Below are 12488 nucleotides of genomic sequence, written 5' to 3' on the forward strand. Positions count from 1 at the left end.
GGCTCCCACAGCGTGTGGCGTGTGTGGACCACGTGTGTTTATGGAAGTGATGGGCACTTAGCAAGCCCAGAGATGTCAGCTGTCATGACGCCTGTTTATCCTTCGGCCCAGCCACGCCTTTCTAGGAATCGATTCCGTGAGTACCTCAGCGACAGTGTGAATTGAGGGGTCCAGAGAGCCAGTCCCGGCTACTGCCCGTGCCGGCTCGCAGCGGCCCTCCCAGGTGGCCCGAGCACGGGCCACGGTCGCTGCCCGGAAGGAGGCGCGGGCGTGTCCACACACGACTGCGGGAAGCTCCGCAGTTTATCCCGGGAGGAGAAGCGTGTTCACAGGGAGCTGCCTTTTGTGCAAGAAAGGGAGGGAAATAGACACATGTTCTATTTGCTTAGATTTTCCAAAGGAAACAGTGGAAGGGTGAGGTAGAGTAACCCCGAAGAGCGACCGGGGAGGAGGGGAAGCTGTGAGGGGCAGGGATGTGGCCTCCAGACGCGCCTCGATGAACAGTTAATTACTTATTAGTGATAACGCTTTGGAACCGTTTATGTGTTGCAGGAAATGGAAACGAAAGTTCTATCTGGCTATGATGCACCGTGTGGGCCACGTGGAGGTGCACGTGGCTGCCCTGAAAGGCCCCTCACTCAGCGCTGGCAGTGGGTTGGGCACACGGTCCACTTAGAGGTCTGCAGGCTGCATCCCTGGTCGGGGGACCTGGGTCCTCCATGCAGGCTGCCCATGGGCCTGAAGCCTTAGGAGGGGTGGACGGGGCCCACCGGAAAGGCCACCGCAGTCCCGGTCAGGACTTTTGTTACAGTGATGGGAGCAGTGGGCTGGGCAGTCATGGACGGCGTCCAGCCCAAGAGTCAGATCGGGTTTGCAGACATGGCCGGGCCTGGCCAAGCATTGGTGGTAGAGGAGAGGAGGTGGACTTGATGTTGCACCTTGTCTGGGGAAAGTGGACGGGCCTGGCGGTGCGCTAGGATCAGGGCATGAGGGGGGCTTGAAGGACCAGGGTTAAGCTCTTGGGGGACAGAACCAGACGCTGACGGGGCCACCTTAGCCCTCTGAAGCTGAGAAGAAAGCAGGAAGTGCGGGGAGTGTTAGGGTCCCCAGGGGCGCTGGCCCCATCTGCCCTCCCCTTCCCAGCTCGCCCCCAAGGGGGCGCTCTGTTCTGAATATGAACGTAAATTACTCTTTATTAGAAAACAAGCCTGTCTGTGCAGGGGAGGAGGGGTCCTGGGGGAGCGTGCTGGCGGGCAACAGGGTCTCCAAAGAGAGTGGGCCGGGGGAGGGTCAGGTGCTGACCGTTTGCCTGGGCCCCGAGGACTTGGCCCAGCGCGAGGCAGCAAACGCCCGAAGGCCGTGCACTGCACGCGCTGCCCGACGCAGACAAGGGTGGTTTCAGCCACTCAAACAAGCGCTTTCCGGGAAGCCTCCACCGCAGACTCAGACCAGTTCTGTCATCAGTTAGAGCTGTTGGATCAGGTCAGCATAATCAGATTCCTGAAAAGGTGACGAACGCTGAAAGGGCTCAGTAAGTATCGTAGGAGAGCTGTCCACGCGTGACCTGGACCAGGATACCCGTGGGGGTTTCCTGGGGCTGCCCTGTCGAAGCACCACCGACAGGACAGGAGTCTGTTCTCCCCGAGTCCCAGAGGCTGGACATCCAAGGTCAGCTGGCAGGGCGGGCTCCTTCTGTGGCCGCGAGGGGGATTCTGAGCCAGGCCGTGCCGCCACGCCGCCCGCCGCCCGGCTCTGGAGGTTTGCCGCGGTCCTTGGCCTTCCCCCGTGTGCCGTCTCCAAATCTCCCCTTTTCACAAGGACACCGGCCGTCTTGGACCAGGGCCACCCCTGTGACCTCACTGGAACTTGGTCACCTCGGGAAGGACTCTGTCCCCAAATAAGATCACGTTCTGAGAACCTGGGAGTCCGGCTTCAACGTGTGAACTGGTGGGGACACAGTTCAGCCCGTCATGATCCCTGTTGGGCTGTGACGGAAGGGCTTCAGCCTGTGAGGAAGGAACTTTAATTTTTCTAAGATTCTGTGGTCAAGAAAGGGGTCTTTGTGTTTAGTTGTCAGTGGCTTTCATACTTGGTCAACTGATAGATTTTAAGTCAAGCTGGGGGAGGGTGGGAGCGGGCATCTCAGCAGACCTTCTGTCCCGGCACTCCTGGCCCCGGCCTGAGCCCCGCAGGCCTGCCCGTGTCCGCGCGTCTCCTGCTGCTGGGCCGGCCTCTGCCTCAGGCTCTGGTCTCCCCTGGGCCGCTCAGGCCTCCCTCCGTCCACTCTTCTACCTGTGCATGTAATTCTATCTACCGTGTTAAGATGCACACATGAAAGAACCTTGTTTCTCCAGCTCGCACGCTGAACGAGCTTTGTGGCTCTGAGCGGTCGGGCTAAATGTCCTCACTGGGCGAGCGAGTTCCCGCTCAGAGGTGACCGAGGGAACCCCAGTGTTTCCACGCCTGCTCCAGGGGTGACTCCCTTCGTGAGGCCCTGCAAATCCACCCTGTGTGTTGTCTTAACACTGAGCCCTGAGCGTTCCCGTGGGCTGGCGGAGACGGATGGTTGGGTGACCAAGGAACCTGTTATCTCCCCATAATTATTGTTTAAACAAACTCTGTGAGGTGAGAGCGTCCACCTGTCATTCAGACAAATTATTCATGTCTTTGTTAGCCTTGGCCCAGGGTTGATGCATTCAAGGAATGAACAGGGAGGTTTAGTTTCTTAAATGCCTTATTGCTGCTTGGAAACTGAATGCTTAAAGATGACACACAACTAGTGACAATCACAGATTTTTCTCCGTAAATGCGTTTCTTGTCTCTTCACAGGGATCTTCGCTTTAACAGAATCAGAGAGATCCAGCCGGGGGCCTTCAGGGGGCTGAGAAACTTGAACACATTGTAAGTCCAAACATTGTACTGGGAGCCGGTAGAAAAGAGATATCAAAATTATCACACCAGGGGCTTCCCTGGTGGCGCAGTGGTTGAGAGTCCGCCTGCCGACGCAGGGGACGCGGGTTCGTGCCCCGGTCCGGGAAGATCCCACGTGCCGTGGAGCGGCTGGGCCCGTGAGCCATGGGCGCTGAGCCTGCGCGTCCGGAGCCTGTGCTCCGCAACGGGAGAGGCCACAGCAGTGAGAGGCCCGCGTACCGCAAAAAAAAAAAAAAAAAATTATCACACCTTTCCCTGTGGGTACATCCCGAGGCTGGGCTCTGAGAAATCATCACACCTTTCCCCTGGGGATACATCCTGAAGGCTGAGGGACGTCGACCCCATTGCCCGCTGTGGGTGGGCATGGCTGAGAAGTTTTGCCGTGGAGCCTGACAGAGGGATTTGCTCGTTAAGATGCCAGGACTGGGTCCCAGGATTGGCAGCCGTCATGGCCTTTGTCCCCGTGTGTCTCATCTGACCTCTGTGAACCTGTCCATCCTCTGGGTGTGATCCAGGCCTGTGCTGGTCACGTCTTCCACTGCAGGGTCGAGGGGATGGCCCTCCTCTGAGCTAGTACGGGCACGGGGTTGGGGTTGGTGTCCAGCTGTGTCCCAGGGTTTAGACCCCAACTCCGGGCTGCCATGGGCTGTGCTGAATGCCGTGGGCGGAGACGGGTTCTGGCCCTTCTGCCCCAGGAGGTGACTGTTCTGTGCAGGCCCTGGGGGTCAGGAACGTTCACCACTGCTGTGTAAGCCTTGTGGGGGGGACACGGGTGGCTTGGGCCCAGCTCCCTCCCTGTGAAAAGGAAAGCTCCACGGTGAGACACCCACCTCCGGGACACCCTGCACCTCTGCGAGGGCCTCCCAGCTGGCTGGCGGGGAGACAGAAGAGACGTCTCTGTGCAGGAGAGAGGGGACTGCTTCTCCGCTGTGTGCAGAGCTGCAGCAGTGTGCGCTGATACGGACCAGCGCCCTGAGGAAACCTGCAGCCGGGAGCATCCAGCACCAGCAGTGCTCTTGCTTGTGTTAATTTGCGTTTAGCGAATGTCGGTATTAGGTCTGTGGCTTAATCATAACACGATTCAGAAGCGTGTTGTTTTTTAAATTCTTACTGAGACTTTCTTTCGCAGGCTTCTCAACAATAATCAAATCAAGAGTATACCTGGTGGGTCATTTGAAGACTTGGAGAATCTAAAATACCTGTAAGTCATGACCAGTTCTTTACACCAGAGTCTGTTACCTGTATTTGGACTGTTTCCTCACTGAGCTAAATATTGTACTGTTCATGAATTATTGTGCATACGGTCATGTGAAAAAGAGGTTTTATTTCCGAAAGGTGAGTGAAACTTTGGTTGGGACTTTTAAAGTGAGTCGTTATCAGTATAAAGTGCTACCTTATGTGATTTCTAGTGTTTATCTGCTAAGCCTTAAGTAGAATAGGTTGAATAAAATTAAAAACTATAGCCTCTGAAAATCATCCTCGGGTAATAATGACGCTTCTTGAGATGGAAGGTGGTGAGTTGTGTTCAGCCGCCAGTGTGGACAGCTGACATACTTTGTGGGATCTGAGCTTTCAGGGTGGGCGAGATGTGAGATGGGAATGACAGATCCCTCTGGAATGTCACTAATTCCTGCTAATTTTCCCTATCTTCCGCCAAGTGATTTCACCTCTTATTTTTATGTAGTTAAATTTTATTCTACCTTTAAAAATTGAGTTTATTAGCATTTAAAACATCTGCTTGTTGAAGTCACTTTTGCAGTTAGAAAGTGACCTCGCCTGGTTCAATACCTTCACAGGCACTTATTTTGAAGTTGGAAACTTTAACAAAACACTGAATACATTGCTGGTTCTAACAGATTAGAAGTAAGTATCATGTGCCTTGAGGAAATTACTCTTAATTTTAGGACTGTTCAGCTAGACCCATTTTAATGAGGGATTGGTATCAGTGATTTGGGGGGAAACGTGTGGCTTAAGTGAACCTGGATGTCTCCAAGTCCTGTTGAGTTTAGGTGAGACAGTGGTTATGAGCAAGAGATAACATTAACTCTTTATTAAATACATCTTCGTCCACAAAGAATCTGAAAGTGTCGTGTCTACACACTTTTCTCCATCACTTTTGATGCAGTATATTAATTTTTCATTAACAATGTTCACACTAAGCTTTGTTGCTCATTTTTGAAATGAGGGAAGGGTCTTTTCATTTATTTACTTACGTTTTGTTTTGGTTTTTGATTTTAAGTGCTGTGTAAGCCCCAGAAGAAAGCCTGGATTTCTCAGAAGCAGAGTCCGTTAACTGAGAGCCAGTATTTGCAGTGTGTGTGTGCATGTTTAGTCTGTTTCTAAGAAAACAATTTTTTTACTTTATTTTTAATTTTTTTGGTTTGAATTACTTAAGAGCAACTTATCATTTACCCTAGTAGTTAGGGATACTTCATTTTTCACTTAAGACAGTTTTTAAAAATAATACTTTTAAACCTCGTCTGTTGACGGGCTTCCTGTCAAGGCATCCACGTGCCAACCCTTCCCCCTCCCACCTGAACTCATCCGAGACACCCACGCGGTAGGTTCCAGGGTCACCGGGATGGGCTGAGCAGTGGTCGGGGGGTGGGGGCGGCGGGGGGGAGATGGACCGCTGTGAGAACAGACACCAGGACAGGGATGCAGCTGTGGCGGGAAGGTGTCCCGTGACCCAGCCTTCTCCTCCGACTTCCCAGACCACGTCGGGAGGGTCCATCCTGACAGGCACTGACTTAGGAGACCGTGCGGTATGCATCTTCAATGTTTAAGAAGGCTTCCACAGTTTATTGATTATTGCAGCCTTGGTATTTATCTAATCAGTGCCAAAGTGTATTTTTGGAGGTTGAGTGTTCCTTACGTGTTGGAGCTCCAGTGACTTCTGGTAAGGAATACACCTTTGCCTTCATTAAGCTTTCCGGATGATGAAAATTAACCCTTCAGGTAGTTAGAACTCATATTCAAAGGGTCAACTCTCTGATGAAGTAGAAAATTATGTATGATTTACTGTTAGATCATGATCAATACCGAGTTATTCTTAGGAAAACAGATTACGCTCCAGTGTCCTTACCAGCATGCATTCACATGTCCTAGCTTGGTTCAACTGCATGTACTCTGTGACAGGATTCCTTTACTCTCATCTTCTTGAAGTGCATGCAAGGTGATGTCTGTGTTGATACTTTGTTTTGCTCGTGTGTGTTTAAGAGACAGGCACAGAAACCTTCGCTCAGACTCACCTCCTATAGGGTTAGCAGTAGGAGAAACAACTCACACCTGGACAGGAGTTGCACCTGTGAGGCCCTGTTCGAAAGCTCTCTATATATTTGTTGAATTTCAGTGATCCTGTGAGGTCCTGCTATTCACTGCATCTTACATGCGGAGAAACTGAGGCAGAGAACGTTAATTCTTATTCAAGACACACAGCCAGTAGGTGGCAGTTCAAGGGTTCAGACCCGGCAGCCTGGAGGAGGAATGTCTGTGCCAGGCCTCTTTCAGGCACTGGGCCTCAGTTTCAGAGGGAATTCTGGCTGGTTTGTGTTAAGGCCTGCAGTTCTTGCTGAAATCGCCTCAGCAGATTTGCACAGAGAGAGAAGGGAAAACGCTTGGAAGGATTGCAGCGATTGAAGGCAGCACAGCAGGTCCTGTTAGACTGGGCCGTGCACCAAATATTATTAAGTAAAACGCATGTCCTGGAAATGAAGTAGGCGACGTTACAAGCGTTGAGACAAAGCGGTGTCGTTTATTAAGTGGGTAGGTAGGTGAGGGCCCAGCCACCGGGCATCCAGTGTGTGGAGAAGGATCTGCCTGAGTTACACTGTAGGAAAGGTGTGGATTTCGATCCGTCCCTCTGCCCACATCAGCCATGGAGAAATGCCCGGGGCAGGTGTCTCCACGTCTGATACAGACGGCCGCGGTAGACATGTGTTCTGAAGTCCAGGACAGATGGGTGGACCCCACACACGTGGTTTTGTGTTTCTGGTGGAATTGGATACTTTGGCGTGAAAGTCTTCACCCTTGATGGGTTCCTTCAGGAGCTGGCCAGCTTCTTCTGGAAAGGACGGGGCAGTACACGCGTGAGGCTTTGAGGACCATACGTCTGTGTTTCCATGGGGCACGAAGTCAGCCGTAGACCACAGTAAATGAGTCGGCATGGCCGTGTGCCAACAGAACTGCATTTTCGGACACTGAAATGTGAATTTCACGTGATTTTCATGTGTTTCGAAATATTTAACCCTTTAGAAACATAAGCACCATTAGCGTGCAGGCCATGAGGAACAGGCAGTGGGCCCCTCGGGTGCCCCTTCTGCTCAGCCTTGGTTGCTTCTGTTGTAGGAGAACGGGATTCTGAGCGGAAAACAGAATATGTAGTCTTCGTAATTTAGTCCGTAATTTCTATTCCCCAGATTATCTCTGGGCATTTTGAAACTGTATCAGTTACAGGAGCCTATATTCAATGCATTTGACCTGTTTTTCGGGAAATGATTTTATTTTCTTCAGGCTTCGAAGCAAATGCTTTGTCAGCTGCTCATAAGCTGTCCTCCAAGAATCTGTGAGTTTCCTGAAGACGTGGCGGTGGTCTGATCATCTCCGGTTGGAGGTTTTCCTTAGAAAGGGGAAGGGGAGCCTCCTTGGAGGAACTGTACCTACTGTGTAAACGTTCTGTTTGTATCCTAATACGATCATGAATTTGAAAACTGTCTCCACGTGCCAACTGAATTCTTCCTTCCACCCTGAGTTACGGCCTGGCGTGCGTGTGCTAATCCTCCCGTGTTTCTTGTTTCAGCTATCTGTACAAGAATGAGATCCAGTCAGTTGGCAGGCAAGCGTTTAAGGGACTTGCCTCTCTAGAGCAACTGTAAGTGCCTCTCCTCTGCTCTGCGGTGTCTCAGATTTCACCTGCCCTTTGCCTCTTGCAGGGAAAACTAGGCCAAGTCTGCTGTTTGCACGATGCATGTCTGTGCTCCGGGGGCGTAGGGCTGTGTGCATGCAGATGACAAAGCCGTGGTCCCTCCCTCCTTCTGACCCCGCCCATCTGGGCAGCCACCCCACCCCCTGTGCCCTGCATTCCTGGGGCAAGGACCAGTAACACCGGTTGACCCCTGTCCCCATGGTGCTTCCAGTTTAACAAGATAGACTTGTAAACAGATCTGAGCAAGTAGAGGTCTTTCGGGGACCAGGAAGTTGTTTTCCTCGTACAGTATTTCCTGTTTGTGAATCTGCACGTCCGGTTTACTTGCGTCATTCACGAGGTCATTATTTTGGAGAAAATAAACTTTTCCATGTGTTTCCAGTTAGGGGACGCTGGATGTTGTTTCTTGGGCTGCGTATGAAGGAAGTCCTACTTTGCTGTGAGGTCAGCATGCCCATTTGAAGTAGAATTCCTGGTCAGAGGCATTTTCTGACTGTTTGCCTGGCGGGTCACCCGTCCATCAATGGGCTGGAGTCATCCCGTGTCAGGCAGTTTATTCACGGGGGTGCTGCAGCTGAGGATGTGGTTCGTGTTTTGTCAGTTGGCCGGACATGGAAACATCTCCAGACGCCTTGAGGCAGAGCTGGGGAGGCCTCACCTGAACCAGGAGCTTCCGAAGCACACGCAGGGCTCTTGTTTTCAGATACCCGTTTGTTTATCCAGCTGAAAGCCACTTTCCCGAGCCTGCCGTGCTCGCCGTGGACTGGATTTAGAAAGAAGCTGTATATGAGGGGCTGTGCACCTCGGCTTCAGGGAGAATGACACAGGGATCAGATCATCACAGAAACACCTGGGAGTATCTGGAGAGCCCCCAGGTGGAGGGAGGGTCCCCGGAACACGTTCCTGCATCTGACTCAGTTTTAATGGATCTGGGGCTGGGATTTACACGTGCTGTCAGGTGTGGAACTAGGTGAGGCCCATCGAGCCTTGGGAGGGGGTGAGCGGGGTTATTTTTGAGGAAAACAGAGGCAAAGTCTGGGAGAAATGAGGAGGGAAGGGGCATGGCATCCACGGAGCGCCGAGTGGGAGTTGGTGACCAAGGTCCTAGGGGTTCGGGACAGCATCCTGAGACAGGCTGCCTCCAAACCCAGGATCAGGCGCTGGGAGGGAGGGGTCTCTGCTGCTGAGACTTAGGGATGAAGGGAGATTGGGACCCGTCCCCGCCCCTCAGGGAGGCACTGTGAGGGGGAGGGGAGCGTTCCCCTAGGAGCGCGCTCAGATCTGCCCCCGCCGCGTGCAGAGCGCTTCGGGTCCCCATCCTTGCGGGGCCCCCCATGCCCAGAGCTGGCACACGTGCTCCAGCAGAGGGGAGGCTGGTCCCGAGCCCCGTGTCTGCCCAGCACGTGTCGGCTCTCGCAGGCCTTAAAAGATAAGCGGAGGCTTATACAAATGTTTAGAGTTTATCTGAGCGAAATCGATTGGGACAGAGCCTCAGCAACCGGCCGTGCGTGGACACCCCCTGCCCCAGGGCTGGGGGAAGACTCCTGGAACAGGCGCAGATGCAGAGCAGGGCACTTGGTGACGGGCTGCAGCCTTGGGCCGGCTGGCTGCCCAAAGTGTGTCCTTAGCTCTGGTCTCTAACCCGGAGGCGCTGACAGGCTCCTTAGGCCGCGCGTGAGACCCGCCCCGTCCAGCAGGCTCACCTGGGCTCCCTGAGAGGCTGGCCGCGGGCAGGGGCGGGGACCGTGGACGGCGCTGGGGGCTCCCTTCCTGCCTTCGGCCCGTTTTCCTCCACCATCGGTAGAGGGGCCACAGCCCAGGGAGCCTGTGAACGCTGAGCCCCTCAAGGCAGCACCCGCGTCCCGTCAGCCTCCCCCTGGCTGTCGGCACGTGATTTTTAAGCAGCATCAGGTTGGGACCGGCGTGTCTTCCCTTGTCTCCCTCCCTTGGCTTCGCCCCGGACCCGGCTGGCCGGCCCGCGGTCTCTGGAGCAGCGCTGGCTGAGCGCGTCTCCTCCCCCGTGTCTGTGCTTGAGGGCGTGACCCCGGGCTGCTCCACGGTGGCCGCTGGAAGTGCACGTCCTGCATAGTCAGGACGGGGCGTTTCCTGCCCCCGCCATCCTGCCCTCAGGCCCCCACTCTCGCAGGGAGGGCGGTGGGCACAGACCCGGCCCCCACCAGGCTGCCTGCCCGCGGAGGACGGTGGGCAGCTCTGAGACCGCGTGGTCACCACGGTGGTTCTCCCGGCGAGCTGGCCCAGGGCAGGCCGGACACCGACAGGACAGGGCGAGGGACCCTGAGGTTCCATCATTTCAGAAAGTCAGTGAAAGGCTGTACCTGGTGGAGGGAGTGTGGAGAGAGCTCTCCTTTGCGTGGGTTTGTGCTGTGACCCTGCTGGTCCCAGCGTCTCGTGAAGACGCAGCCTGGCGTGTCGGGCCAGGTCCCTGTGTGGCAGGAGGGGCTCCTGCACGGGCACCGATTAGAGGGGGCTTCCGTGTATTTCTAAGGCAAAAGCCCACCAATTTTCAAAGTGGGAAAGGCGGTATGCAAGACAATGAGAAGAAATTAGTTTTACGAAAAAATGTGTAACTTACGGCAAGAAAGAAGTATAAGCGGAAAGAAACGGAAGTATAAGCTCTGGATGGTCGATGTAATTAAAGGACATTTGAGGAAATACATTATTTCGCTTAACTCAGGGCCAGGTTTCTTCTGTAGTTGCTGTTTCTGTAGCTGAAAAACAATATACCCAATGTCACTTTGAAATGTAAGTCTCCTAAATCCGTTTGTAAATTAGAAGATTGGAATGAAGGCATTCACGTACCTGCGTGTGTGGTGTAATGAAGATCATGTTGATTTTTTTCTAGAAAGGTCCATGTATTTGGAGAGCTGAGTGTCCCTGGCTTTCCCCGCTGGGTGGGGAGGAAGCCCGGTCGGTGTGCTTGACCCTTAGTCGTATTGTCCAGTGAATCATTTAAAGTCTGCACCCAGTTTTCCGTTGTCTTTAATCTTCCTATTTGATGACTGCGTTTGTTTTCCATACAATGTAGGAGATCTAGAGAGTTATCTATTGACGTGTGTATTTGAAATGACTTAGAGAACAAATGTTTTCAGCAAAACCCTATAGATCTGTAAAAAGTATAAAATGGTTTAAAATTTGTTTCTTTTTCCCATGTTTAAAAACTCCTCTAGATACCTGCACTTTAATCAGATAGAAACGTTGGACCCAGAGTCATTTCAGCATTTGCCGAAGCTGGAGAGGCTGTAAGTGGTGTTGTTGCCCCTCTTTCCCTGCGGGTCCTGGAGCCCGTGGCTCTGTCCATTTCCCGTAACAGAAAGAACACCTCTGTCTGTTCAAGCAACCGGGAAACGTCTCAGTAGGAAATCTGTGCTCTCCTCTAACAGTGCAGAAGTGGGACTAGTGATAAAATAGAAAACAGTGTAGTTATTTCTGTACTAAAGAACATTGTTCTCAAATTCATGGATACGAAACAAAGGCGGTCACGGGGATGTTCTCTGAAAGCTGAGTTATTTACCTGCTTGTACACTTTTCTGCACGTCTAGGAAAGTATTTTAAAGCATTGCTGTCGTTTATCACCTCTTTCAACAGGTTTTTACATAACAACCGAATTACACATTTGGTTCCGGGAACATTTAATCACTTGGAATCTATGAAAAGATTGTAAGTATAATAACCCTTTATGCTGTCTTTTCAGCAAAGGCTAATAATTTCTCCATGTCATATGCATTTACCTGACCCCTTTTACTGGGTATTTCAAAGAAGAGTTCATCACAGTCCGGATATGAATTAGGGAGGGAGGGTGGATTAAGCCGTCAGAACGCCGAACCAAGACCGAGCTGGCTTGGAGGAATGTGGCAACAGGAAGACGTTTTTAAAAATCAATTTTAAATTCCTCAAATTAATCTTTAATTGCATGTTACATATCGTACTGGTGGAAATAAAATTGGCCTAGAATTAATCCCAACTGTATTGCATTCCTTTTGTTTAGGCATGCACATAACTGAATTCTGTCCATTCTTAGGTCTCCAAAAATAATTTATCTTTACACTGAGTAATTTCTTATAATAGCTGATGGAGAAAGCTATCTGACATCTTTTGTGTGTTTTTCTCCGAGCTCTTCAAGGCCATTGTTTTTCAGTTAGGTATTACTGAGAGTGTACAATGAACTGGACTTAAGAAAGAGATAGAAAAGTCAGATTACCAGGCCTGGGCCCAGAGTGGCCTTTGTTTCTCTCTAGAGTTAAGTAAGACACAGTTTCCTCACTATTTACGATTTTTTTCTTTATAGGATAAAGAAATCCCTAGCCAAACTAAAAACTGCATTCTAGGGTGGCAGGTGAGAAACACTGCCTGTTTGGTAGAGTCTACAGAAGGCTGGAAAGGTCCTTCTCCGTCTCTGCCTCCTTTTTGGCCTTTTGATGGTCTAGCACTGCCCTCTCCATCTGCTTGGCCTGTGAAACCCTAGGTTTCTCGGCCCCAGTGAACCTCCCCCTCCCCACCAGACGGCAGAGGGGAGCATGCAGTCGGGGGCTTCCTGCTCTGGCCGCTCGGCCCAGGGGCCGCTGGCCAGGGTCACACACCTGCTCATCCACTGTCACTAGGGCCCGTCCTGAGC

The 12488-nt window shown here is 52.0% G+C and overlaps 1 protein-coding gene across 6 annotated transcripts in view; it reads left to right on the plus strand.

Annotated features, from left to right (window-relative positions):
* Positions 1 to 12488, plus strand: part of PXDN (peroxidasin) — a 65370-nt gene that overhangs the window by 20699 nt on the left and 32183 nt on the right. For 5 of the 6 annotated variants that reach the window (XR_003434223.1, XM_027113881.1, XM_027113878.1 and 2 more), the window contains 5 exons: positions 2830 to 2901; positions 4061 to 4132; positions 7730 to 7801; positions 11044 to 11115; positions 11462 to 11533. Coding sequence is in view for 5 of the 6 variants with exons in the window: in XM_027113881.1 (XP_026969682.1) it covers positions 2830 to 2901; positions 4061 to 4132; positions 7730 to 7801; positions 11044 to 11115; positions 11462 to 11533 (360 nt within the window). In the remaining variant the exon portion in view is untranslated. The remainder of the gene's footprint in view (positions 1 to 2829; positions 2902 to 4060; positions 4133 to 7729; positions 7802 to 11043; positions 11116 to 11461; positions 11534 to 12488) is intronic. The other variant, XM_027113879.1, reaches the window with a different exon arrangement.

The sequence above is a fragment of the Aethalodelphis obliquidens genome, unplaced genomic scaffold (genome assembly GCF_003676395.1).
Source record: "Aethalodelphis obliquidens isolate GAN/ISIS:26980383/991018 unplaced genomic scaffold, ASM367639v1 scaffold12, whole genome shotgun sequence".
NCBI classification, from domain to species: Eukaryota; Metazoa; Chordata; class Mammalia; order Artiodactyla; family Delphinidae; genus Aethalodelphis; species Aethalodelphis obliquidens.